This window comes from Bufo gargarizans, chromosome 2 (genome assembly GCF_014858855.1).
Source record: "Bufo gargarizans isolate SCDJY-AF-19 chromosome 2, ASM1485885v1, whole genome shotgun sequence".
In the NCBI taxonomy this organism is placed as follows: domain Eukaryota; kingdom Metazoa; phylum Chordata; class Amphibia; order Anura; family Bufonidae; genus Bufo; species Bufo gargarizans.
Window position 1 is genome coordinate 155,733,956 of NC_058081.1, and position 24,834 is coordinate 155,758,789.

General features: G+C 42.3%; 1 protein-coding gene across 1 annotated transcript in view; it reads right to left on the reverse strand.

Moving 5' to 3' along the window:
• Positions 1 to 2,603: 2,603 nt before the first annotated feature.
• SLC24A5 (solute carrier family 24 member 5) overlaps positions 2,604 to 24,834 on the reverse strand; it is a 78,832-nt gene continuing 56,601 nt past the window's right edge. The window contains exons 3-9 of the mRNA XM_044283268.1: positions 19,814 to 19,897; positions 18,174 to 18,274; positions 11,808 to 11,908; positions 9,790 to 10,073; positions 7,916 to 8,122; positions 5,379 to 5,480; positions 2,604 to 2,928 (exon numbers count right to left, since the gene is read on the reverse strand). Coding sequence (XP_044139203.1) covers positions 2,606 to 2,928; positions 5,379 to 5,480; positions 7,916 to 8,122; positions 9,790 to 10,073; positions 11,808 to 11,908; positions 18,174 to 18,274; positions 19,814 to 19,897 — 1,202 coding nt within the window. The 3' untranslated portion in view covers positions 2,604 to 2,605. The remainder of the gene's footprint in view (positions 2,929 to 5,378; positions 5,481 to 7,915; positions 8,123 to 9,789; positions 10,074 to 11,807; positions 11,909 to 18,173; positions 18,275 to 19,813; positions 19,898 to 24,834) is intronic.

A 24,834-nucleotide genomic window follows, 5' to 3' on the forward strand; every position in this document is an offset into this window, starting at 1 on the left:
AAAAATAAGTAATCTAAATCCTCCAGGGCAAATAAATATTTTTTCAAATAGTCAGAAGAAACCGTAGGGAGACATTCGATCCCCTCTTCTAATTCGCCCTCAGAAATATAAGCACCTTCAAAATGTTCGTCTGAATCCGACTCAATCTGTATTTTCAACTTTTTTGGAGTGGGAGGAAAGACCGGAAGAGGGGCCAAACTGGAGACTATAGCCTGAACCTCTTCCCGTATCATGCATTGTAGATCCATTAAGAAAGAGGGTTGTTCCTCTTTAAGGAGTCTGGCTATACAGTCAGTACATAGCTGCTTTTTATAAGACTTGGAATTTTCTGGCACAGGTCGCACACTTCCTTAGTCTCCTCCTAGGTTCAGGTTGGGATTGATGTCCCGAATCCTTCTCCCCGTAGGAAGAACCAAAGAAGCCAGATTTTGAGTCAAAAGGTCCCATGTACACAGTAAAAACACAAGCAGGAAAGGTAGAACACTTACATAACTATGAGCACAGGTGTCAGAAACCGGGTCAGGTTTGGAAGACGCATAGACCTCCAGGGTAAGCTTGCAGAATCATATCAATTGCGATTTCTCCCTTTTTATGGAGCTTACCTTTCTTGTCCACCTTACTGCCGCATTGCTTCTCCTCCTCATTCAGGGGACTCTACCCCATATGCGAGACCACCAGAAAATCAGGGTCTCCAGCATATTAGCTTGGCGCTGCCTTGTTTTCCCTCCACTTCCGTGACGCAGCGCCGACGCTGGAATTGAACACTGGTGAAAGGGGGTGGGGAGGGGCCTTTTAAACTGTCTAATTTCCCACCCCTACAGTGACCCCTAAGGACATCCTCCCATGTGCTGTCATGGGGGACATCCTGGAAAGCAAATTTTAATAGTTGCTCTTTAAACTTTAATAAGCTCATCAGGATTAAACTGACATTTTTTGGAGTCCAAACGCTCATCTGAGAAAATGCCAATATTTTCACCATCTTCAATTTTAGTTATATTCAGACCAACATCAAAGTCAAACTCTAAATGTGCTTTTTTGAGGATACACCCAAACCAGTAGGGTTGACTGAAAAGGATCTGGTAGCCAGGGGGGGGGGGGGGGGGGGGCTGAATTTCCTCCTTAATCAATAGCCTAATATCGCCAATGAATGTTGGGGTTTCCTTTGACACCAAATTTGAAGTACACTCTTTTCATACAGTTTTAGTATAAGCAGAAGATAAACTCATAGTACAGATCCCACATTTCATGAATCTGGGTTTTGTAGAGGAGGATGACGCCTTGTCTCTCTGAAATACAAGGAAGAAATGGGTCAGCCACAGTACCCCTAGAAAAAAATGACAGTGTTAGTAAACCTGCCATTAGGCTACTCACTGGGCCCTGGTAGGCTCAGCTGAATCAGAGCTTGGCTTAGCCGGGGTAGACATTTTACCACTGCCACACAGAAAGATATGAGTATCGTCTGCAGTGAAGAGCTGTGATCCACCCCTGAGTGTATTTCCACACTTAAACGCTCCTAATGCACTTCGCTAGAAGGGACAGGCGGTACAATGCCTGACGTTCCATATGACTTAGACGTCTGGCCTTATCACTGAGAGACCAGAAAGAGTGCATCTCATTGAGGCTCTGCTTCAATTTCCATCCTGCATTAAACCCATTGAAGCTGCCGCCAGGGGAATCTACAATATGCAGCACTTGGGCAGAGGCAAATTAGGAGAAGGGAAGTACTCTGTAGTCACAGACTCTGACTTCAGCCTCCTAGTAAGTGCACAATAATCCTGCCAGGAGCCCAGAAGACTCCCAGCACCTCTCTGGTCTGCCTACCATCTGACAAGAGAGAAAAACACTGGAGAGTGGAGAATGGGTGGGGATTTAACCTCTGTTTTCCTGTCCTATGAGAGGAAGGCAATCTCAGGTGTACCATCATGGAATGATGCCATTACAAAATACAACTTGTACTCCAAATATCAAGCCCTCATATTAAATTCCAAACCTGACAGGAAAAAGAAAAAGAATATCATCTCACGCACTCAATTATTTCTTCTGGGGGGGAATGGGGTTGGGAAGAGTATGGTGAACATATCTGTACCGAATCTGACAGACTCTAGAAAGGTCTATTCTATGGAGCAATTCACTCAGGGTTCTACCATGTGCACAAGTTCTTAAAAAGGATATGATCTTTCCCGACATGCCTGTTTTATTAACTATTTGCATTTCCCATTACCTAATTCTAGAGCATCTTTTCGCATCACTGTGTTGTACCATTCCATTTTTATTCCTCCTGGATATGTATAAATAAACTGGTTAGATATGGTCAGTTTATTCACAAAGTTGCCATGATCACTATTGGCTACAGTATCTGAATGGTTACCAGGTGAGGATCAAAGTTATCACTGATCTCAGCTACTGCAGCCAGGATTCTACCGCCGCCCTCCATATGGGGAGCGGGAACAGCTCCTTAGCCTGTTCCATGCACATTACATAGCGCTAAGGGTTTAATTATGTAATGTGATATTATTGAACAACTTAACGTTGATCAGTTTTTCTCTCTTAGAAATTAACGAATCAAAAGATGAGAAGTAAATAAGATGGTCAAAAGTCACATTTATTAGTCTCCGCAGGAACGTACAGGCATGCCTCCTATAATTCCTAGTTCATACAAAATGGACAATGTAGCAAAAACAAGGTACATGATTAGGCAGATGACTCCCAACTTCTTGTCCAGCTTCCATCCATTTACATGTATTGCCACAAATATAAAGATGATTGAGAACAATAGGGAGATGGTAGTATAGGTTAGTCCTGTGCTGCTCACTTCCACTGGTGATGACCGGTCTATGAAAACAGTCTTAATAAACCAAGGAAGTCCCAAACAAAGCATGTCGAATACATTTGATCCCACAATGTTTGACATGGCCATGTCACCCTTTCCTACAAAAACAAAAAGACAACACTTAATCTCATTATTTCAAGTCCCATAGAATTTAGGTCGCCAAGAAAAGAAAACATATGCTGTCCAATATAGAAGCAAGCATATTACAGGGAAACATTAGCCCAAACGATACTCTACCATTTGGCTACTACTGGCTATCAGAGGTCTTAAGTCTGCATATTTATGAGCAGAGCACTCCCCTGCAACCCCGTTATATATTTCTCTAAAGTTGTGCTGATCTTCTACTGGTCTACAACAGTTTTCCCAATTCTGCTACTTGTCACAGGAACTCAACAACAATATTGTAAGACACAGCCTTAACCCCTTAATGAACAGCCTGTTTGGGCCTTAAGAATCTGGCGATTTTTTTCATTTTTGTTTTGTAAGAGCTATAGCTTTTTTTTACATTTTTCCCTCAATGTACAGTCGTGGCCAAAAGTTTTGAGAATGACACAAATATTAGTTTTCAAAGTTTGCTGTTAAACAGCTTTTAGATTTTTGTTTCAGTTGTTTCTGTGATGTAGTGAAATATAATTACACGCACTTCATGCGTTTCAAAGGCTTTTATCGACAATTACATGACATTTATGCAAAGAGTCAGTATTTGCAGTGTTGGCCCTTCTTTTTCAGGACCTCTGCAATTCGACTGGGCATGCTCTCAATCAACTTCTGGGCCAATTCCTGACTGATAGCAACCCATTCTTTCATAATCACTTCTTGGAGTTTGTCAGAATTAGTGGGTTTTGGTTTGTCCACCAGCCTCTTGAGGATTGACCACAAGTTCTCAATGGGATTAAGATCTGGGGAGTTTCTAGGCCTTGGACCCAAAATGTCAACCTTTTTTAATCCCTGAGCCACTTAGTTATCACTTTTTCCTTATGGCACGGTGCTCCATTGTGCTGGAAAATGCATTGTTCTTCACCAAACTGTTGTTGGAAGAAGTTGCTGTTGGAGGGTGTTTTGGTACCATTCTTTATTCATGGCTGTGTTTTGGGGAAAAATTGTGAGTGAGCCCACTCCCTTGGATGAGAAGCAACCCCACACATGAATGGTCTCAGGATGTTTTACTGTTGGCATGACACAGGACTGATGGTAGCGCTCACCTTTTCTTCTCTGGACAAGCCTTTTTCCTGATGCCCCAAACAATCGGAAAGAGGCTTCATCGGAGAATATGACTTTGCCCCAGTCCTCAGGAGTCCATTCACCATATTTTCTGCAGAAGATCAATCTGTCCCTGATGTTTTTTTTTTTGAGAGAAGTGGCTTCTTTGCTGCCCTTCTTGACACCAGGCCATCTTCCAAAAGTCTTCGCCTCACTGTGCGTGCAGATGCGCTCACACCTGCCTGCTGCCATTCCTGAGCAAGCTCTGCACTGGTGGCACTCCGATCCCGCAGCTGAATCCTCTTTAGGAGTCGATCCTGGCGCTTGCTGGACTTTCTTGGACACCCTGAAGCCTTCTTAACAAGAAATGAACCTCTTTCCTTGAAGTTCTTGATGATCCTATAAATTGTTGATTGAGGTGCAATCTTAGTAGCCACAATATCCTTGCCTGTGAAGCCATTTTTATGTAACGCAATGATGGCTGCACGCATTTCTTTGCAGGTCACCATGGTTAACAATGATTTCAAGCAGCATCCTCCTTTTAACAGGTCAAGTCTGCCATTTTAACCCAATCAGCCTGACATAATGATCTCCATCCTTGTGCTCGTCAACATTCTCACCTGAGTTAACAAGAAGATTACTGAAATGATTTCAGCAGGTCCTTTAATGACACCAATGAAATGCAGTGGAAAGGTTTTTTGGGGATTAAGTTCATTTTTTTTATGGCAAAGAAGGACTATGCAATTCATCTGATCACTCTTCATAACATTCTGGAGTATATGCAAATTGCTATTATAAAAACTTAAGCAGCAACTTTTCCAATATTTATGTAATTCTCAAAACTTTTGGCCACGACTGTAGACGTTTGTGAGCTTGTTTTTTTGTGGGAAAAGTTGTAGTTTTTAATGGTGCCATTTTCAGTACACATAACTTACCTATTAACTTTTAGTCATTCTTTCTGGGAAAGAGATGGGAAAAAACAGCAATACTACCACCAAGTTTTTACATTATAAATCTTCAGTCAGAACAGCTGCTGTTTTTGTCAGACCCATATGGGAAACTCGTGCACAATAGATACAAAAGAGTGCCTCGACTTATGTTCTCCACCTAATCCTCGCATTGTGTATGGAGAGTAGTACAGCTGCCGGAAAGCATGGTGCATGGGTCCTATTCGAATTCAAGAACCTTTCAATGCACCCTTTGGGCATCTTACTAATGTAGCGTCCAGCAGTTTGTCTCCATACTCAATATCAGGAGATTATATGTAGAGGCGCTCTTTAAATGCCATGAAGTAGATTTTTATTGATAGAAAACAGTTTGGCCAGACCAATAAAATAGTGATACCTACCTTCTCTTGCCACCAGCACACTTGCAACAGTGTCTGGTATACTTGTGCCTGCAGCTAGCAGAGTAAGGCCCATAACAGTGTCTGGAATGCTCAGTGTTTCACCTGGAAGCATTAATGATACGAAAGAATCGCATAGGTTTAATTTATTGGATAATTGTTATGTCAACATTTAGTACTTTCCTGCTTTGGCGAGTCTACAGTCCACCCAAAGTGTCCAAATATTTGTTAAATCTATTTAGATTGGTGACTTTAAAAGGGCATCTATCAGCAGACACCCCCGTTGCTTTAGAGGATTATTTCATATATTAAGACATCATTTTTATCAGCAATGCGGTCACATATGAACATGGGACCAGCACAGATGTCTTCAGCTGCCAAGCGCACATGCAACAGGTCAGACAGTTTCAGAGGTACAAATCTGCTGACAGATGCCCTTTAATGCTAGGTTCATATTTGTATTAAAAAATTTCCCATTTCTGTTCAGTCATATGAATAAACAAATTAAAGTAATGGCAATGAGTGATCCTTCACAGCAACTCTGTCTCATCAACTATGCAACTGAGTTGACTATAATAGGGTTTGTTGGATTTCAGGCATATGTCCATCCTTTTACCAAAAATAATTGTGCTGCGTGCTGCGCCATTCTTTCCAGCATTATTTTAACTGAACCTCCAATGCAGATGTGAACAGAGTCAAAAGATGGTACAGGGATAAGGTAAGGTATGACATACATATAACTGCAAGTCTCACACATAACCAGTCCATATGTTTCCTTTCTGCAGCAGCCCATGCTGTAAAGTCAGACATGGCAGACCACCACTTTGGAACAGAGAGGTTAGCTCTGTTAGCTCTCCTGACATGCCTGTTTTTTGAATAGCTATATCTGCTACATCTTTTATCATAAATTTGTCTTGAGCTATTCCTGTTATTTCTCCAGCAGCGACTGGACAGTATCATAGTGTGTAGAGACAAAATGGTAACACCTAGTTGTCAATTTATTCATACATTTCCAGCAGGATAATGACAGGAAAACGGCATAATGCAAGGTTAGAAAAAGATGCTAAAGAATTATGGGGAATACAAGTGAATTCTAAAAAAGACGTGAGGAGAGCTGACAGCGTTGGACACCTAGCGAGCAAATGTCTAGCACCTACGTAATGCATCTTCATTTCCTCTGGTAGAAAAAAAGTGTATTAAGTATAAAGTAACCTAAAGTAAAAGGCACATAAACAATAGGCTATTAAAGGATACCTCTAAAGAGAAGCAAACACTCCATGTGCCAGAGGAGAGCTAGAAGTTCCTGAAATCTTTGGTGCTATAAAAGACAAACCTTTTTCGCAAGTGCTTTGATGTGTTTTTCAGTTTACTCTCAGTAAAGCGTAACTAGCTACCTATAGATTCCTGTAAATGTGCTTACAGTCTTCGTAATTCAGCATCTCCCCTAGGGCTGACATGTACAGAATCCTACCTCCTTCAACCCCATCAAAAATTGATACAATTTCTTGAATGGTTTCCTTAAAACAAACCTTCCTTGTGAGTATATGTGATCTGTAAGCAGAATAATAATCTTACTGTATCCCTAGGGAGTCTGTCCATATCAACTTCAAGTCATGTGACAATTCCTTTTTAATTATCCCCTTTTCAAAGTAAGGGCATGTGACAGTAATTCCTCAGCGAAGAACTAAAGACATGGGTCTCTTAAAGAATTTCAACTATGTGGTTTCTGGCAAATCATCGGTTTGATTATGATATTCATCCACATAAGAGGCCAGAGGGAACATAAACAGACTTCAGCTACCGTACGGACAGAGAGATTATGGAACACAAGTTTAAATTAATATTTCTATGTTTCAATCCTTCCCTAAACAATTGATATGCCACATGTGTCTCCCCAGAATACTCAAACAGACTGCAGTATCCTCTGATGTACGTCTGCTGTGATCGTGGGCTAAAATAAGAATTGCTATCTACTCTGAAAGGAAGGAATATGCTCTGCTCTGCTTCTCAATCTTGTATTCCAATGGGAAGACAGAGGTCATTTTTGTCACATGTAAATGTCACAGGCATGCTGAATTTCTACAGACACCTTAGCCGTACTCAGGAGAAACAAATAAAGGAAGAATCTGTCCCTTCTAGTCATGTGGCAAAAAAGTAACCGAGAGGTTTCCTACACGGCTTCCTAAAGTAACTACACGGTCACTGTGCCGAGAGCCCAAGTGCCAACACTTAGTATTAGGTCAGCCTAGATGAAAAGGATAAGAAATGTACCTTAGTAGAAACTTACATCTTACCACAGCCAAATATTTATTTAGATCAGTGAAGGGACTTCCAGGATATAGACCTCTGAGGCTGAAATGACAAGGTTTGTATAACCCTACCATAAAAATAGAAACAAAAATAGAGACTGCCTTGTGGACCTGACCTAAATATGACATTCGGATGTCTGGCACTTTGTATCATGATCCCAAACCTACATTTTTACCATCTGTGTTGTAAACTAAACCCTACAAATAAAATACATGCTAAAATTTGCTTACCTACTATTGTCACCATCCAAACCAAAATGTAGGTTACTGCAGAGATCCAAACTGCGGACATAACAAAGGTCAAAATGAACCATTTCTTCCACCACCTTCTTCTGCAGTCAGGTACAGTCAAGTAGAGCAATGTAATGATGGGCAGTGATAGAACCCAGAGAACTCTTTTGAAGTCGTCCTCGGGCACTGTGAACACGCTTGGGGGGTCTGATATAAAAGAAGAAGAAATATTAATAAAAAAAAGCATTTAAAACATCATAATCATTAAAAGAAAAAAAAAGTCACAAATTTGTATGGAATTAGAAAGACAGAATAGTGGGCGACAGAGAGGCCCAGTCTGCCTTTATCGTTTTTTCTTTTTTCAATATCTGTAAATTTCTCATTTTATTGCTCACCATGTGGCTATAAGTGCTGTCTGCATACAGGCGGCAGTAATCAAAGATAACACTGGATCCTTCATCACAATTTTAGTACTTTCACACTAGCGTGGTTTGGATCTGGCAGGCAGATAAGGCAAACCGTATGCAAACGGAAATATGTTTTTTCCGGATCAGTTAGACGGATCCGGTGATATACCGGATCCGTCTCATCCAGAATATCTGATCTGGTATTCGAATTTTTTCAAAGATCAAAAGCACAAATAGCTCCTCCTATGTCCCGGCACATGTGCAGACTGGAAAACCGGATCCGGCAACGTGGCAATTTTCACAACACTTGGTACTTGATCCGGCATTAATACATCTCTATGGAAATTAATGCCAGATCCGGCAAGTGCGGTAGTGTACCGTACCAGGGACGGAACGGAAGACATCCTGATGCATACTGAACGGATTGGTTTCCATTCAGAATGCATTAGGACAAAACTCATGAGTTTTTTTTACGGTACCGAGACCCTTTGCCGGATTTTAAATACCGGAAAAGAATAACACCAGTGTGAAAGTACCCTTAGTGGAGTAAAGTATCTAACGTAGGACAAAGATATGGGGCAAACCTAGCCTTATAGACGTGCATGTCCATATAATGTGACACAGGGAAGGGTATGGTCTGGGAAAACAGGTATTTTCCTCCCAGCGTGTGCTGCTGGGCTGATTTGCAGCCAGGTGGGGTCAAACACCGGACTGGATTTTAAGTGCCAGTCCGGGTTTTGTCAGCACCTAGCTGTCCTTAAAAGACAGCTAGGCTCAGCAGCAAAGTGTGTGTGTGCTGGGATCTGAGGCATGTGCCGTGCTGGAGGGCTGAGACCCGTGTTTAGGGGAAACAGGCCCCCTAAAAGCCTGCTATGGACTACTGTAGATAGAACTGCCATCAAGGTGATTTTTGCAATGTGGACTTTCCATTGTGTGTGAACTAACACCAAGACTGCAAAGTGAAGATTTGTTTTTGCCTTATGTGTGAATAAACACGGAAAGTTTGATTTAAGAACTGGTAATTTGCCTCTGTACTGCATCCGCATACCCTGTCTACCAGAGCGAATACCCACAATATATAAAAAAAATTACATAACAAATTTTTGCCCTTATCCAATATGCAATAGAGATTTTTTTTAAATTGGTAGAGTTCATTAGTAAAAACCATAGAGCGTTCAAACCTCCTTGGCTCAGCTTAGAGGCATACCTGAAAATGACAATATTCTAAAAAAAGGGTCATTTGAAACAATAGCACTGGAAGAATGCTGTGTCAGGCACTTCCAAGAAACATAATTTCTGAGAAGGGGGCCAAAGTGGGTCAGGGGCATTATGAACCGCTACAGCTGCAAATCAGTGGTGGTCAAAGCTCACTGATTTGATCTTCTGAAATAAGCAAATCACTTTTGGATGGCTTCCCCAAAGTCTCTATTAGGAAATAAAATAATTTATTTTAAAACCATTACTGACCATCTGAAATTTCATTAAGTCCATGCATGCTTATGGATAGCTGAGAATAATCTGAATCTTCTTGAAAGATGCCACTATCAGATCGGGAGCGCTGACGAACAACCCGTATACTCTCTTCTTTCCATCCAAGTAAGGGCTGTTGGTCATGGTTTTCGTCCAGAACTTCAGCAATACATGTACAGCAAGGACTAAACTTCTTAACCATATACTGATTAATTTTAATGTCAAAGCACAGCATTACAATGTAGAGCCCATATATAAAAAGCAATGAGGCAGATTCATACCTGAAGTGAAAGAAGGCAGAGTGTTGAGAAAAAAATGAATATATATTTTAATGTATATCTGTCTAGCTACACACAATGACACACACTGGAAAAAAACTGATCATGTAAGTTGGGTTTTGCAGTTGCCCATTGTGCACTGTTCATGAATAAAATTGCTGTCTAACAAATGACGCTGAGTGAGGGAATGTGTGATCTGAATATAACCTACTGTTTAAAATCACGTTTTTATGTTAAACTTTTTTTAGAATGTTTTGTGACTTTTGTTACAATTTTCCATGTCGTCATATATTTTAAAAAGCATTTCCTGAAATTTTCTCATTGAACACTAGTCCTAAAATGTGTTGACATGCCCTGTTCTGTACAGGTAACGTTTCAGCAGTCATCTCATTAACATCACAGGGAGTATTACAATGACACCTTTGTACAGATAAATGATCCACCATTCACAACAGGTGATATCACAGATTATCTACTCTTGACCTCTGCATAGGTCACAGAGCATGCCCAGAAAACTCTCCTATAGAAGTCAATGAGGTCCTCTCCTGATCACTGTGTCTATGGCCCATGTCCCTGCTCTCAAAGAACATGAAGTCTAGTGGTCAGTGTGAAAGGGGGGGGAGGCACCTAAAACAAATCCTTACTTGAAAATATCGACCAAATATTTAATTAAAAATGTCATTTAATTAATAAAGTTAATATGATTACATACTAATAAAATTTAATATATATCCATTTTTGTAATATACTTTAATTACTAAAATCGTATATATTTCTATTAGATAAATAGCTCTAAAGTGGCCCATTTTGAGCCTTAGCAGCAATCTTCTGAAGACAGAAGAGCATTGCCAAGTCTCAAAATGGGCTACTTTAGAGCTATTTTTCTAATAGAAATGTATGATTTCAGTAATTAAAGTATATTACAAAAATGGTCAGTATCACTGCCCCTATACATTACACAAATAAAAATAGAATGGCAGTTACACTTTAATAATTTTTTATTTATTTATTTTTTTAAAGCATTTAATAGTCCCACAAGGGGACTATTATAGGTGATTGCTTTTGGGTGATTTGATTGCTTCTAAAATACAATACATTGGGGGAGATGTAACAAACTGGTGTAAATTAGAACTGGCTTAGTTGCCCAAAGCAACCAGTCAGAGTCCCCCTTTCATTTTTCACAGTTCCTTTGGAAAATGAGGGGTGGAATCTGATTGGTTGCTATGGATAAATCTACCTCCCCTATTTCTATAGTGCGTTGTATTTTAATATCAGTGCTATACTGACATTCACCAGCAGGCTGCACCAAAAAGGGATTAACTGAAAGCAGGCTTGGGGCCTACAATAGGGTACAGCCTGAATGCACTGACATCAGCACCCCTCAATCTTATTTGCAGGGAATCAATGGGAGACAGAGGAAGTCTGCTCCCTCTGTAACCACTTACATGCGGTGGGCCATTGCCTGCAGCATATAAGGGGTTAAACAGCCCAGTACTATGCTCTTGCTGGTCCAGCCATGCCCTCACTCTCACCTGTGCAGCCCTTAGACAGAACCACCATTAAAGTGCGGTGGACCAGCCTAAGGCCCCTTAGTGACTGCCGTAAAAAGACGTATGGGTGGTCACTGAGGGGTTAAAATATTCTTCTGTTCAATTACAGTAACTCTTACACTATAATAATCAGCTTATTTACACATATAGGAAATAGCATTTTAATTGCTAGTAAAAAATTACTCACCAGAAAATCTTATTGTCAAATGTTATGGCAATTACAGCTCCTACACTGACAGCATATGCAACACAATCACGAAATAAAGGCCAACAAGTCAACTTGCAGATCTGTGCAAGAAAAAAAGGAGGTATTCTAGCAAATGAGAAATGGAATACAATAAAGTTCAACGTGTCTTGTCTAAAAAGAGCATATTTGCTGACAGTACTAGATTTCAGGGTACTAGACCAACCAAACCAAACAGTAATAGCAACAATAATGAGTTCTGCAACATTCTCAATGGTTGGCCAATACCATACATCTTCATAATAAATTGTGTTTTTATTACCATATACTTGATACAGTGAGCTCCACCATGTCCGAGATAGAATGTATTAAGTGAACTAAGAAGATGATCAATATTGCAACGTAGCTTTGCTGTTCTCAAATCTGGGCAAGACCCAAGTTATAGTGAAGCTAAAGCATTTAATTGCACATACTTGTCGTACCTATCCATAATATGGTGTCATAACCCACTGTGGGCCCATCCCATACCTCTATGGTCTACACATTCTCCAACAAATGCCGTATCACATAGGAATTCTCCCTTTCTTCACTGAGCCACTATGCCAGCACATGTAGTCCCTTTCAGCAAGCCCCCTTCCCTGTCTAAACGTTGTCCCTGAAATTTGTGAGAAATCTGTCTTGTGAGATCAAGACAGGATGCCTTTTCTCTGAAGGTTCAGATTACGTCATCTTATAGAAGTATATGGAGAAAGGAATGAGGAGGTGGATGGGCAGAGAGAAGCACAGACAAAACAGGAATGATTCAGCAGCTAACTGTGTTATATTTTTTACATCTCAACTCAAGTGCTTTATTCACATCTACACTGCTCAGTAATTTTCTATAATGTCCTTTATGGTGCTTTTGGCCAATTCTGGGTAAAAGAGAGTTAGGGAGCACTATCGGCTGTCTCTATTCGTATTCGGTGTGTTGACATCATTACAGCCTACTTTCACCAGCCTAGAGACAACTGAGAATTAGAGGCAACATGCAAAGGAGAAAACTGCTTTATGTCATATACAAGTCATACAATGATCAGGTATGGTGCCATCACTCCTGTATGCACACATGACCGCTTATTCTGAACAGTTATCTGAAAGTTTAGGTACGCTTTAAGAACCAGAAGGATTTTATTGACTTTTGTGTGTTCCATATAATTTGTATATGCTGTTTTTAAAGACAGCTATATTACTGTTTTTTGCAGCTTACACCAAAAGAGTCAGCAGAACCTCAGTGAAAAATAGTGTGTGAAGAGGAATATCAAACTACTGCCTGAACCATTCCAAACCTCTGTTAGCTAAAATGATATAAGGGTTCTACTTCAGAAACTGCTGCAGTTTACTGTGCATAGCAAACAGATTATAAAACCTGCTTTTTCAATAACCTAGAGCATTTGTGTAATCACTAAGTAATGAAATGTGTCACCTTTAACCACTTCAGCCCCGCTAGGTGAAACCCCCTTCATGACCAGAGCACTTTTTACACTTCGGCACTACACTACTTTCACCGTTTATCGCTCGGTCATGCAACTTACCACCCAAATGAATTTTACCTCCTTTTCTTCTCACTAATGGAGCTTTCATTTGGTGGTATTTCATTGCTGCTGGTATTTTTACTTTTTTTGTTATTAATCAAAATGTAACGATTTTTTTGCAAAAAAATGACATTTTTCACTTTCAGCTGTAAAATTTTGCAAAAAAAAACGACATCCATATATAAATTTTTCGCCAAATTTATTGTTCTACATGTCTTTGATAAAAAAAATATGTTTGGGCAAAAAAAAAAAATGGTTTGGGTAAAAGTTATAGCATTTACAAACTATGGTACAAAAATGTGAATTTCCGCTTTTTGAAACAGCTCTGACTTTCTGAGCACCTGTCATGTTTCCTGAGGTTCTACAATGCCCAAACAGTAGAAAAACCCCACAAATGACCCCATTTCGGAAAGTAGACACCCTAAGGTATTCGCTGATGGGCATAGTGAGTTCATAGAACTTTTTATTTTTTGTCACAAGTTAGCGGAAAATGATGATGATTTTATATATTTTTTTTTTTTCTTACAAAGTCTCATATTCCACTAACTTGCGACAAAAAATAAAAAATTCTAGGAACTCACCATGCCCCTCACAGAATACCTTGGGGTGTCTTCTTTCCAAAATGGGGTCACTTGTGGGGTAGTTATACTGCCCTGGCAATTTAGGGGCCCAAATGTGTGAGAAGAACTTTGCAATCAAAATGTGTAAAAAATGACCGGTGAAATCCAAAAGGTGCACTTTGGAATATGCGCCCCTTTGCCCACCTTGGCAGCAAAAAAGTGTGACACATCTGGTATCGCCGTACTCAGGAGAAGTTGGGGAATGTGTTTTGGGGTGTCATTTTACATATACCCATGCTGGGTGAGAAAAATATCTTGGTCAAATGCCAACTTTGTATAAAAAAATGGGAAAAGTTGTCTTTTGCCAAGATATTTCTCTCATCCAGCATGGGTATATGTAAAATGACACCCCAAAACACATTCCCCAACTTCTCCTGAGTACGGCGATACCAGATGTGTCACACTTTTTTGCAGCCAAGGTGGGCAAAGGGGCACACATTCCAAAGTGCACCTTTCGGATTTTGCAGGCCATTTTTTACACATTTTGATTGCAAGGTACTTCTCACACATTTGGGCTCCTAAATTGCCAGGGCAGTATAACTACGCCACAAGTGACCCCATTTTGGAAAGAAGACACCCCAAGGTATTCCGTGAGGGGCATGGCGAGTTCCTAGAATTTTTTTTTTTTTGTCACAAGTTAGCGGAAAATGATGATTTTTTTTTTCCCTCTTTTTTCCTTACAAAGTCTCATATTCCACTAACTTGCGACAAAAAATAAAAAATTCTAGGAACTCGCCATGCCCCTCACGGAATACCTTGGGGTGTCTTCTTTCCAAAATGGGGTCACTTGTGGCGTAGTTATACTGCCCTGGCAATTTAGGGGCCCAAATGTGTGAGAAGAACTTTGCAATCAAAATCTGTAAAAAATGACCGGTGAAATCCAAAAGGTGCACTTTGGAATATGTGCCCCTTTGCCCACCTTGGCATCAAAAAAGTGTCACACATCTGGTATCGCCGTACTCAGGAGAAGTTGGGGAATGTGATTTGGGGTGTCATTTTACATATACCCATGCTGGGTGAGAGAAATATCTTGGCAAAAGACAACTTTTCCCATTTTTTTATACAAAGTTGGCATTTGACCAAGATATTTTTCTCACCCAGCATGGGTATATGTAAAATGACACCCCAAAACACATTGCCCAACTTCTCCTGAGTACGGCGATACCAGATGTGTCACACTTTTTTGCTGCCAAGGTGGGCAAAGGGGCACATATTCCAAAGTGCACCTTTCGGATTTTGCAGGGCATTTTTTTACACATTTTGATTGCAAAGTTCTTCTCACACATTTGGGCCCCTAAATTGCCAGGGCAGTATAACTACCCCACAAGTGACCCCATTTTGGAAAGAAGACACCCCAAGGTATTCCGTGAGGGGCATGGCGAGTTCCTAGAATTTTTTATTTTTTGTCGCAAGTTAGTGGAATATGAGACTTTGTAAGGAAAAAAGAAAAAAAAAGAAAAATCATAATTTTCCGCTAAATTGTGACAAAAAAGAAAAAATTCTAGGAACTCGCCGTGCCCCCCACGGAATACCTTGGGGTGTCTTCTTTCCAAAATGGGGTCACTTGTGGCGTAGTTATACTGCCCTGGAAATTTAGGGGCCCAAATGTGTAAGAAGTACCTTGCAATCAAAATGTGTAAAAAATGGCCTGCGAAATCCGAAAGGTGCCCCTTTGCCCACCTTGGCTGCAAAAAAGTGTCACACATGTGGTATCGCCGTACTCAGGAGAAGTTGGGGAATGTGATTTGGGGTGTCATTTTACATATACCCATGCTGGGTGAGAGAAATATCTTGGCAAAAGACAACTTTTCCCATTTTTTTATACAAAGTTGGCATTTGACCAAGATATTTCTCTCACCCAGCATGGGTATATGTAAAATGACACCCCAAAACACATTCCCCAACTTCTCCCGAGTACGGCGATACCACATGTGTGACACGTTTTTGAAGCCTAGATGCGCAAAGGGGCCCAAATTCCTTTTAGGAGGGCATTTTTAGACATTTGGATCCCAGACTTCTTCTCACACTTTCGGGCCCCTAAAAAGCCAGGGCAGTATAAATACCCCACATGTGACCCCACTTTGGAAAGAAGACACCCCAAGGTATTCAATGAGGGGCCTGGCGAGTTCCTAGAATTTTTTTTTTTTTTTGCATAAGTTAGCGGATATTGATTTTTTTTTTGTTTTTTTCTCACAAAGTCTCACTTTCCGCTAACTTAGGACAAAAATTTCAATCTTTCATGGACTCAATATGCCCCTCACGGAATACCTTGGGGTGTCTTCTTTCCGAAATGGGGTCACATGTGGGGTATTTATACAGCCCTGGCTTTTTAGGGGCCCTAAAGCGTGAGAAGAAGTCTGGAATATAAAATGTCTAAAAATGTTTACGCATTTGGATTCCGTGAGGGGTATGGTGCGTCCATGTGAGATTTTATTTTTTGACACAAGTTAGTGGAATATGAGACTTTGTAAGAAAAAACAAAAACAAACAAAAAATTTCCGCTAACTTGTGCCAAAAAAAATGTCTGAATGGAGCCTTACCGGGGGGGGGGGGGGGGGGGGGGTGATCAATGACAGGGGGGTGATCACCCATATAGACTCCCTGATCACCCCCCTGTCATTGATCACCCCCCCTGTAAGGCTCCATTCAGACATCCGCATGATTTTTTACGGATCCATGGATACATGGATCGGATCCACAGAACGCATGCGGACGTCTGAATGGAGCCTTCCAGGGGGGTTACCAATGACAGGGGGTGATCAGGGTAATCAGGGTGATCACCCCCCTGTCACTGATCACCCCCCCTGTAAGGCTCCATTCAGACATCCGCATGATTTTTTACGGATCCATGGATACATGGATCGGATCCACAGAACGCATGCGGACGTCTGAATGGAGCCTTACAGGGGGGTTATCAATGACAGGGGGTGATCAGGGTGATCACCCCCCTGTCACTGATCACCCCCCCTGTAAAGCTCCATTCAGACATCCACATGATTTTTTACGGATCCATGGATACATGGATCGGATCCACAAAACGCATGCGGACGTCTGAATGGAGCCTTACAGGGGGGTTATCAATGACAGGGGGTGATCAGGGTAATCAGGGTGATCACCCCCCTGTCACTGATCACCCCCCCTGTAAGGCTCCATTCAGACGTCCGCATGATTTTTACGGATCCATGGATACATGGATCGGATTCACAGAACGCATGCGGACGTCTGAATGGAGCCTTACAGGGGGGTTATCAATGACAGGGGGTGATCAGGGTAATCAGGGTGATCACCCCCCTGTCACTGATCACCCCCCCTGTAAGGCTCCATTCAGACGTCCGCATGATTTTTACGGATCCATGGATACATGGATCGGATCCGTAAAAATCATGCGGACATCTAAATGCAGCCTTACAGGGGGGTGATCAATGACAGGGGGGTGATCAATGACAGGGGGTGATCAGGGAGTGTATATGGGTGATCACCCGCCTGTCATTGATCACCCCCCTGTAAGGCTCCATTCAGACGTCCGTAAGCTTTTTGCGGATCCGATCCATGTATCCGTGGATCCGTAAAAATCATACGGACGTCTGAACGGAGCCTGACAGGGGGGTGATCAATGACAGGGCGGTGATCAATGACAGGGGGGTGATCAGGGAGTTTATATGGGGTGATCATGGGTGATCAGGGGTTTATAAGGGGTTAATAAGTGACGGGGGGGTGTAGTGTAGTGTAGTGTGGTGTTTGGTGGGACTGTACTGACCTACCTGAGTCCTCTGGTGGTCGATCCTAACAAAAGGGACCACCAGAGGACCAGGTAGGAGGTATATTAGACGCTGTTATGAAAACAGCGTCTAATATACCTGTTAGGGGTTAAAAAATTCGGATCTCCAGCCTGCCAGCGAGCGATCGCCACTGGCAGGCTGGAGATCCACTCGCTTACCTTCCGTTCCTGTGAGCGCGCGCGCCTGTGCGCGCGCGTTCACAGGAAATCTCGCGTCTCGCGAGAAAACGCGTATATGCGTCCAGGAGGAGTAAAGCAACCACCTCCCGGACGCATATACGCGTACAGCGGTCGGGAGGTGGTTAAACTTTGTCCTAAAAGACAATGTATTTCTGTATTCATAAAACATTCTATAAAATATACAACAAGCTGAAGAGAAAAGCTGTAGTGAGTACTATACCTCAGCTAATAAGCAACAAGCAGCACATATCCCAAGGAGATTATATACAGCTGAGCCAATAATGGTGCTCACTCCTATATCCCCCTTGGTGACAAAGACACCTGCGAAACAAAGTAAAAAATCATGATGATTACATATAATGTATGTGAGATTTAAAATCTGCATCCTATGTCAATTTCAGCTAAGAATGACGATATTTTCACAGTATGTGGATGAGATTTTTTAAAATCTCAGCCACCTTCCTACGGTTGTAACATGCTGTTAATTCTCTGCCCACAAATCCAGATGTAAAGTTCACAGTATATTTGCCATGTGTGAATGTACCCTAAAGGGGTCCTCATCCCTTGGCCAGAGTGGAGACTGGTTATAAAGAGCATCTCTCGCTCTGGAGAACCTGTCCTATATTACACAGACAAGCCACTGATCTGAATGGTCAGTGTGTAATGCTTAGTTTTCTCAGTTAAAGGGAATCCATCAGCTTGGAAAAACAACACCAAACTAAAGTAAGCATTGTGTAGTGTAAGTGGTGGCGATTCAAGTTATGTAATTATCATCTCCATACTCGGTGAATACCTTCACTGTGCTCCCACAAACCAGCAGTAAAATGCATTGAGAGGACTCCTCTCCATTATGTGCGTGAGCATAGGAGTCCTCTCAATGCATTGTGTTGCTGGTTTGTAAGAACACAGTGGAGGTATGCAAGTGAGCATGAAGATAAAAAGTACATTGGATCAGCATATTGTCAAGGAACTATCCTAACAAGTAAAGATTCTCCAAAGCAGTAAATCCCTTAAACATTAAAAAGGTTTTTCAGGTTAGGACTAGGGTTGAGCGAAGCAAAATACTGAATAATACTGTACGGAGATCCGTCTTTGTAAAGTATTAAAATGTATGGGCTCAGATGAGCTGAAGTAAGTTATTCAGAAGTCACACATGACTTTGTTGAATAACTTCGCTAGTTGATTTCACCGTGGAAAACCACTCTAAAAACTTGGAACCAAGGTACTATTCAGAACCAAAGCCAAGTTCTGTTTCAAGTTTTAAAGTGGTTTTCCACTTTAAAAATCAACTACCGAAGTTATTCAACGAAATCACGCGCGACTTTGTGAATAACTAACTTCGGCTCAGCAGAGCCATATATTCTAATAGTGTACGGAGACGGATCTCTATACTGTATTATTCCGAAGTTTTAAACAAAGCAACACTAGTCAGGACCACTGCATAGGTCATCAGTAACAGATCGTGGGGGTCCGACACCCAGGACCCACACTGATCAGCTGTTTAAGAAGGCACCTGCGCTCCTGTGAGCACTGTGGCCTCCTCCGTGCTTACCAAGTACAGCGCCGTACATTGTATAGCAGCTGTCCTGGGTATCACAGCTCAGCCCCATTCACTTATATGGGGCTAAGCTGCTCCTAGGCCACATGACCGATGAACGTGTCGTCACTGTCCTAGGAAAAGCAGAGAGAAGGCGACAGTGCTCAAACGTGCCTTCTCAAACAGCTGATCAGCAGGGGTCCCGGGTGTCTGACCTCCAACGATCAGATACTGATGACCTGAGTATAGGTCATCAGTTAAAAAGTCTCGAAAAATCCCGTTATCATTTTGGTAACCCTTAACATACTTTTTACACCACATACCTAGAAATGCTGTGACTAATTCTGGGGAAGAACTCCCCACTGCCATGAAGGTAGCTCCTGCAACATCTTGGGAGAGGCCAAGACCTTGTAGTGTCACAAAGAGACAAGACAAAAAAAAAAAACATGAAATTCTGTTCACAAACTATATGACAAATATATTAACAGCAACAGGTATTGCTGGAGTCTCGTGGCAGGTAAATCTCAAGCCTGACAAGAAGAAGAATTTCATATTGGTGTTTGATCCAGGGATTTATTCAGATTTGTCTACGTAGAGTCAGGAGGATCAACACAGCATGGAAATAAATGAATAAACTTCCTATGTAATCTTGTAATACAGTTATATTGAATTATTTGGTTCAAATAAATGGCACCATAGTTATGAGGTTGTGAAAAAAGTGAAGCTTTCCTAAGACACACAAGGTTGAGCTAAAAAATAGCACTGTAAAATGGCTATGTTCATTACACTCTGCCAAAGAGGACTTCAGTGCTGTAGGCTACGGTCTACACTTTAACCTCTTCCGGACACAGGGCGTACAGGTACGCCCTTATGTCCTGGTACTTAAGGACACAGGGCGTACCTGTACACCATGTATATTTCCGATCACCGTGGCGGGCGGTGATCGGAACCCGGTGCCTGCTCAAATCATTGAGCAAGCACCTGGGGCAAATGCGCCGGGGGGGTCCTGTGACACCCCCCCCCCCCCCCAGTGTAGGCGATCGCAGCAAACCGCAGGTCAATTCCAATAACCCGGAACAGGATGGTGATCGGTGGTGTGTTTTTACCCCACCAATCACCATCCTGCGATCCTGAGAGGTGATGGTGACATCACCTCTCAGGATCGCCTCTGATTGGTAGGTTGGCGGGCGATTAAAATTTTGCCAGCGCTCCTCTCCTCCTCCTTTTGTGTCCGGAGCCCGAGGACACAAAAGGAGCTTGTCCTTTGTGTCCGCTGCTGTGCACGTCGTCGGATCTGAGCCAGCATCACCCCATTTGTGCCCCAGCACCTCCCATCTGATCAGCAGGTAATTAGGGAAAGTCTAGGGAAAGGTTGGGCTAGTCAGGGATAATAAAGGGAAAGTTGGTGTGAAAAAAGTTTTTATTGCATCACCCTAAGCACAGCTGTGTGACCCTAGACCCACCAGGGGTGCTGCCGCTGGCCCCCCTCCCCCCCCACAACATTTTTGGGGCGCAGGCATTTTTTATTTTGTGCGTACGCTGACTGTGGCCGGCACTCTTAGCGTCCGGCCACTGTTGGCGCATCGCACACCCCACCGCTGATCAACTTCGGACGGTTGATCAGCGGTTTTGATTTTTTTTCTTCACATTTTTCCCCTTTTTTTAGTTCGTCTTTTTTTTTCTGTTAGTTATAGGGATAAGTACGCGAACACCCGTGCCCCCACACGCACACTGAATAAAGATTTACACGCGCACACACACACGCTGACACACACTCCCCTATGGCCCGCCGGATGTTCTCGGCCGAGGAGGCATACGCCCAGCTTGCCTCTGAGTCAGAGAGTCCTAGTGAGGACGAGGATGACCCCACTTTCCTGTTGTCATCTGCGTCCTCCTCATCATCTAGCGATGATGATGAGCCCCCAAGGTGCCAGGCAGAGCAAGGGGACCGCCATGCTAGGGGCCCTGTGGCCCACCCTAGTACGAGCAAGTCTGGGGCTCGTACTAGTTTTCCGTCCCACCAGTTAAATCCACCGGAGCCCCCTGCCGGTGAACTTGTCTGGTGTACCCCCAAAGCAATTGAGACCGTGATTTCTGAATTTGTAGGCCAATCAGGAATCCAGATTTCCACAGTGGGCTTCACTGAATATGACTTTTTCAGTGACCAACTGGTAAATCTAATGGTGGAGCAAACAAACCTGTACACCCAACAGTTTGTTGCTCAACACCTGGGCTTCTTTTTGGCTAGGCCTGGTGGCTGGACCCTGGTCAGTGCAGCTGAGATGAGGACATTTTGGGACGTCGTGCTGCACATGCGCCTAGTCAAGAGACCTAGTGTCAGGCATTACTGGAGTGGGGACATCCTCTACCAGACCCCACTTTACAGTACGGCAATTACACGTACCCGATTTGAGGCCATCCAGAAATGCCTGCATTATTCAGATAATGCAGCATGTCCCCCCCAAGGTGATCCTGCATATGACCGCATGTACAAAATCAGGCCGGTCATCGATCACTTTGGGGCCAAATTTGTACAGGCCTATGTACCGGGAAGGGAGGTCGCGGTTGAGGAGTCTCTCATTGCGTTCAAGGGGGAGATTCATTTTCCGCCAGTATGTTCCCTCAAAGCGGGCGAGTATGGCGTGAAGCTGTACAAACTTTGAGAGTGTACCTCAGGGTACACTTACAAGTTTCGTGTGTACGAGGGGCGAGATTCCCGTATTCAACCCCCAGAATGTCCCCCTACTCTGGGTGTTAGCGGGAAACTTGTGTGGGACCTTATGCACCCACTGCTAGATAAAGGTTATCACCTGTACGTGGATAACTTTTATACTAGTATCCCCTTGTTCCAGTCCCTCGCCGCCAGATCCACGTCTGCTTGTGGGACCGTGCAGAAAAATCAACGCGGCCTCCCTGCCCACCCCCTCCAGGTACCTATCCCCAGGGGTGAGACCCGTGCCCTTACCAGTGAAAACCTGTTGCCGGTCAGATATAAGGACAAGAGGGATGTCCTTGTACTGTCCACAATTCATGGTATTGGCATCACCCCTGTCCCTGTGCGAGGTACTGCGGCAACGGTCCTCAAGCCCGATTGTATCGTTGACTACAATCGGTATATGGGAGGAGTTAATTTCTCTGATCAAGTCATCAAGCCATATAATGCCATGCGCAAAACCCGGGCATGGTACAAAAAAGTTGCGGTCTACTTGGTGCAGGTTACCTTGTACAACTCTTTTGTGCTGTCCCGGAACAAAAAAAAGACTAATATAGTCTAAAACCTAAATAATTGTAAAAAAAAATAGACTCATTAGGTATTGCCGCGTCCGTAAGAATCTCCTCTATAAAAATACCCCATGACCTAACCCCCCAGATTAACAAGGTTAAAAAACAAACAAAAAAAACCTGCCAAAACAGCTATTTTTGTCACTTTTCCATTTCAATCCATTTTTTCCGGTAACAAATCAAGGGTAAACAACCAAACAAAAGTTAATATTTATTACCCTGATACTGCAGTTTACAGAAACAGCACATTTGTGGTCGTAAACTGCTGTATCACTAAAAGGCAGGGTGCAAAAGGAAAGGACCGACATGGTTTCTGGAAGGCCGATTTTGATGGGTTTTTTTATTGACACCATGTCCCTTTTGAAGCCCCCCTGATGCACCCTTAGAGTAGAAACTCACTAAAAGTGACCCCATCTAAGAAACTACACCCCTCAAGGTATTCAAAACTGATTTTACAAACTTTATTAACCCTTTAGGTGTTCCTCAACAGTTAATGGAAAATGGAGATGAAATTTCAGAATTTCAATTTTTGGTAACCCTACCTCACAAAAATTTTATATTATAGAGCAACCAAAAATCATATGTACCCTAAAAATAGTCCCAACAAAACCGCCACCTAATCTCGTAGTTTCCAAAATGGGGTCACTTTTAGGGAGTTTCTACTCCAGGGGTGCATCAGGGGGGTTGAAACAGGACACGGTGTAAATAAACCGGTCCATAAAAATCAGCCCTCCAAAAGCCACACGGCACTCCTTTCCCTCTACACCCCGCCGTGTGGACGTACAGTAGTGTACGACCACATATGGGGTGTTTCTGTAAATGGCAGAGTCAGGGCAATAAAGATACAGTCTTGTTTGGCTGTTAACCCTTGCTTTGTTAGTGGAAAAAAATGGGTTAAAATTGAAAATTTGGCAAAGAAATGAAATTCTCAAATTTCATCCCCATTTGCCAGTAACTCTTGTGCAACACCTAAAGGGTTAACAAAGTTTGTAAAATCTGTTTTGAATACCTTGAGGGGTGTAGTCTCTTAGATGGGGTCACTTTTATGGAGTTTCTACTCTAGGGGTGCATCAGGGGGTCTTCAAATGGGACATGGTGTAAATAAACCAGTCTAGCAAAATCTGCCTTCCAAAAACCATATGGCGCACCTTTCCCTCTACGCCCTACTGTGTGCCCATACAGTAGTTTATGGCCACAAATGGGGTGTTTCTGCAAACTACAGAATTGGGGCAATAAATATTGAGTTTTGTTTGGCTGTTAACCCTTGCTTTGTTACTGGAAAAAATTGATTAACCCCTTAGGGACACAGCCTTATTTCACCTTAAGGACCAGGCCATTTTTTGCAAATCTGACCAGTGTCACTTTAAGTGCTGATAACTTTAAAACGCTTTGACTTATCCAGGCCATTTTGAGATTGTTTTTTCGTCACATATTGTACTTCATGACACTGGCAAAATAAAGTAAAAAAAAAAAAAAATAACTAATTTTGAAAAATTAGCAAATTTCAAAGTTTCAGTTTCTCTACTTCTGTAATACATAGTAATACCCCCAAAAATTGTGATAACTTTACATTCCCCATATGTCTACTTCATGTTTGAATTATTTTGGGAATGATATTTTATTTTTTGGGGATGTTACAAGGCTTAGAAGTTTAGAAGCAAATCCAATTTTTAGGGACCACTACAGGTCTGAAGTCACTTTGCGAGGATTACATAATAGAAACCACCCAAAAATGACCTCATTCTATAAACTACACCCCTTAAGGTATTCAAAACTGATTTACAAACTTCGTGAACCCTTTAGGTGTTGCACAAGAGTTATTGGCAAATGGGGATGAAATTTGAGAATTTCATTTTTTTTGCCTAATTTTCCATTTTAACCCATTTTTTCCACTAACAAAGCAAGGGTTAACAGCCAAACAAGACTGTATCTTTATTGCCCCCACTCTGGTTTTTGAAAGGCAGATTTTTCTGGACTGGTTTTTTTACACCATGTCCCATTTGAAGCCCCCCCTGATGCACCCCTAGAGTAGAAACTCCATAAAAGTGACTCCATCTAAGAA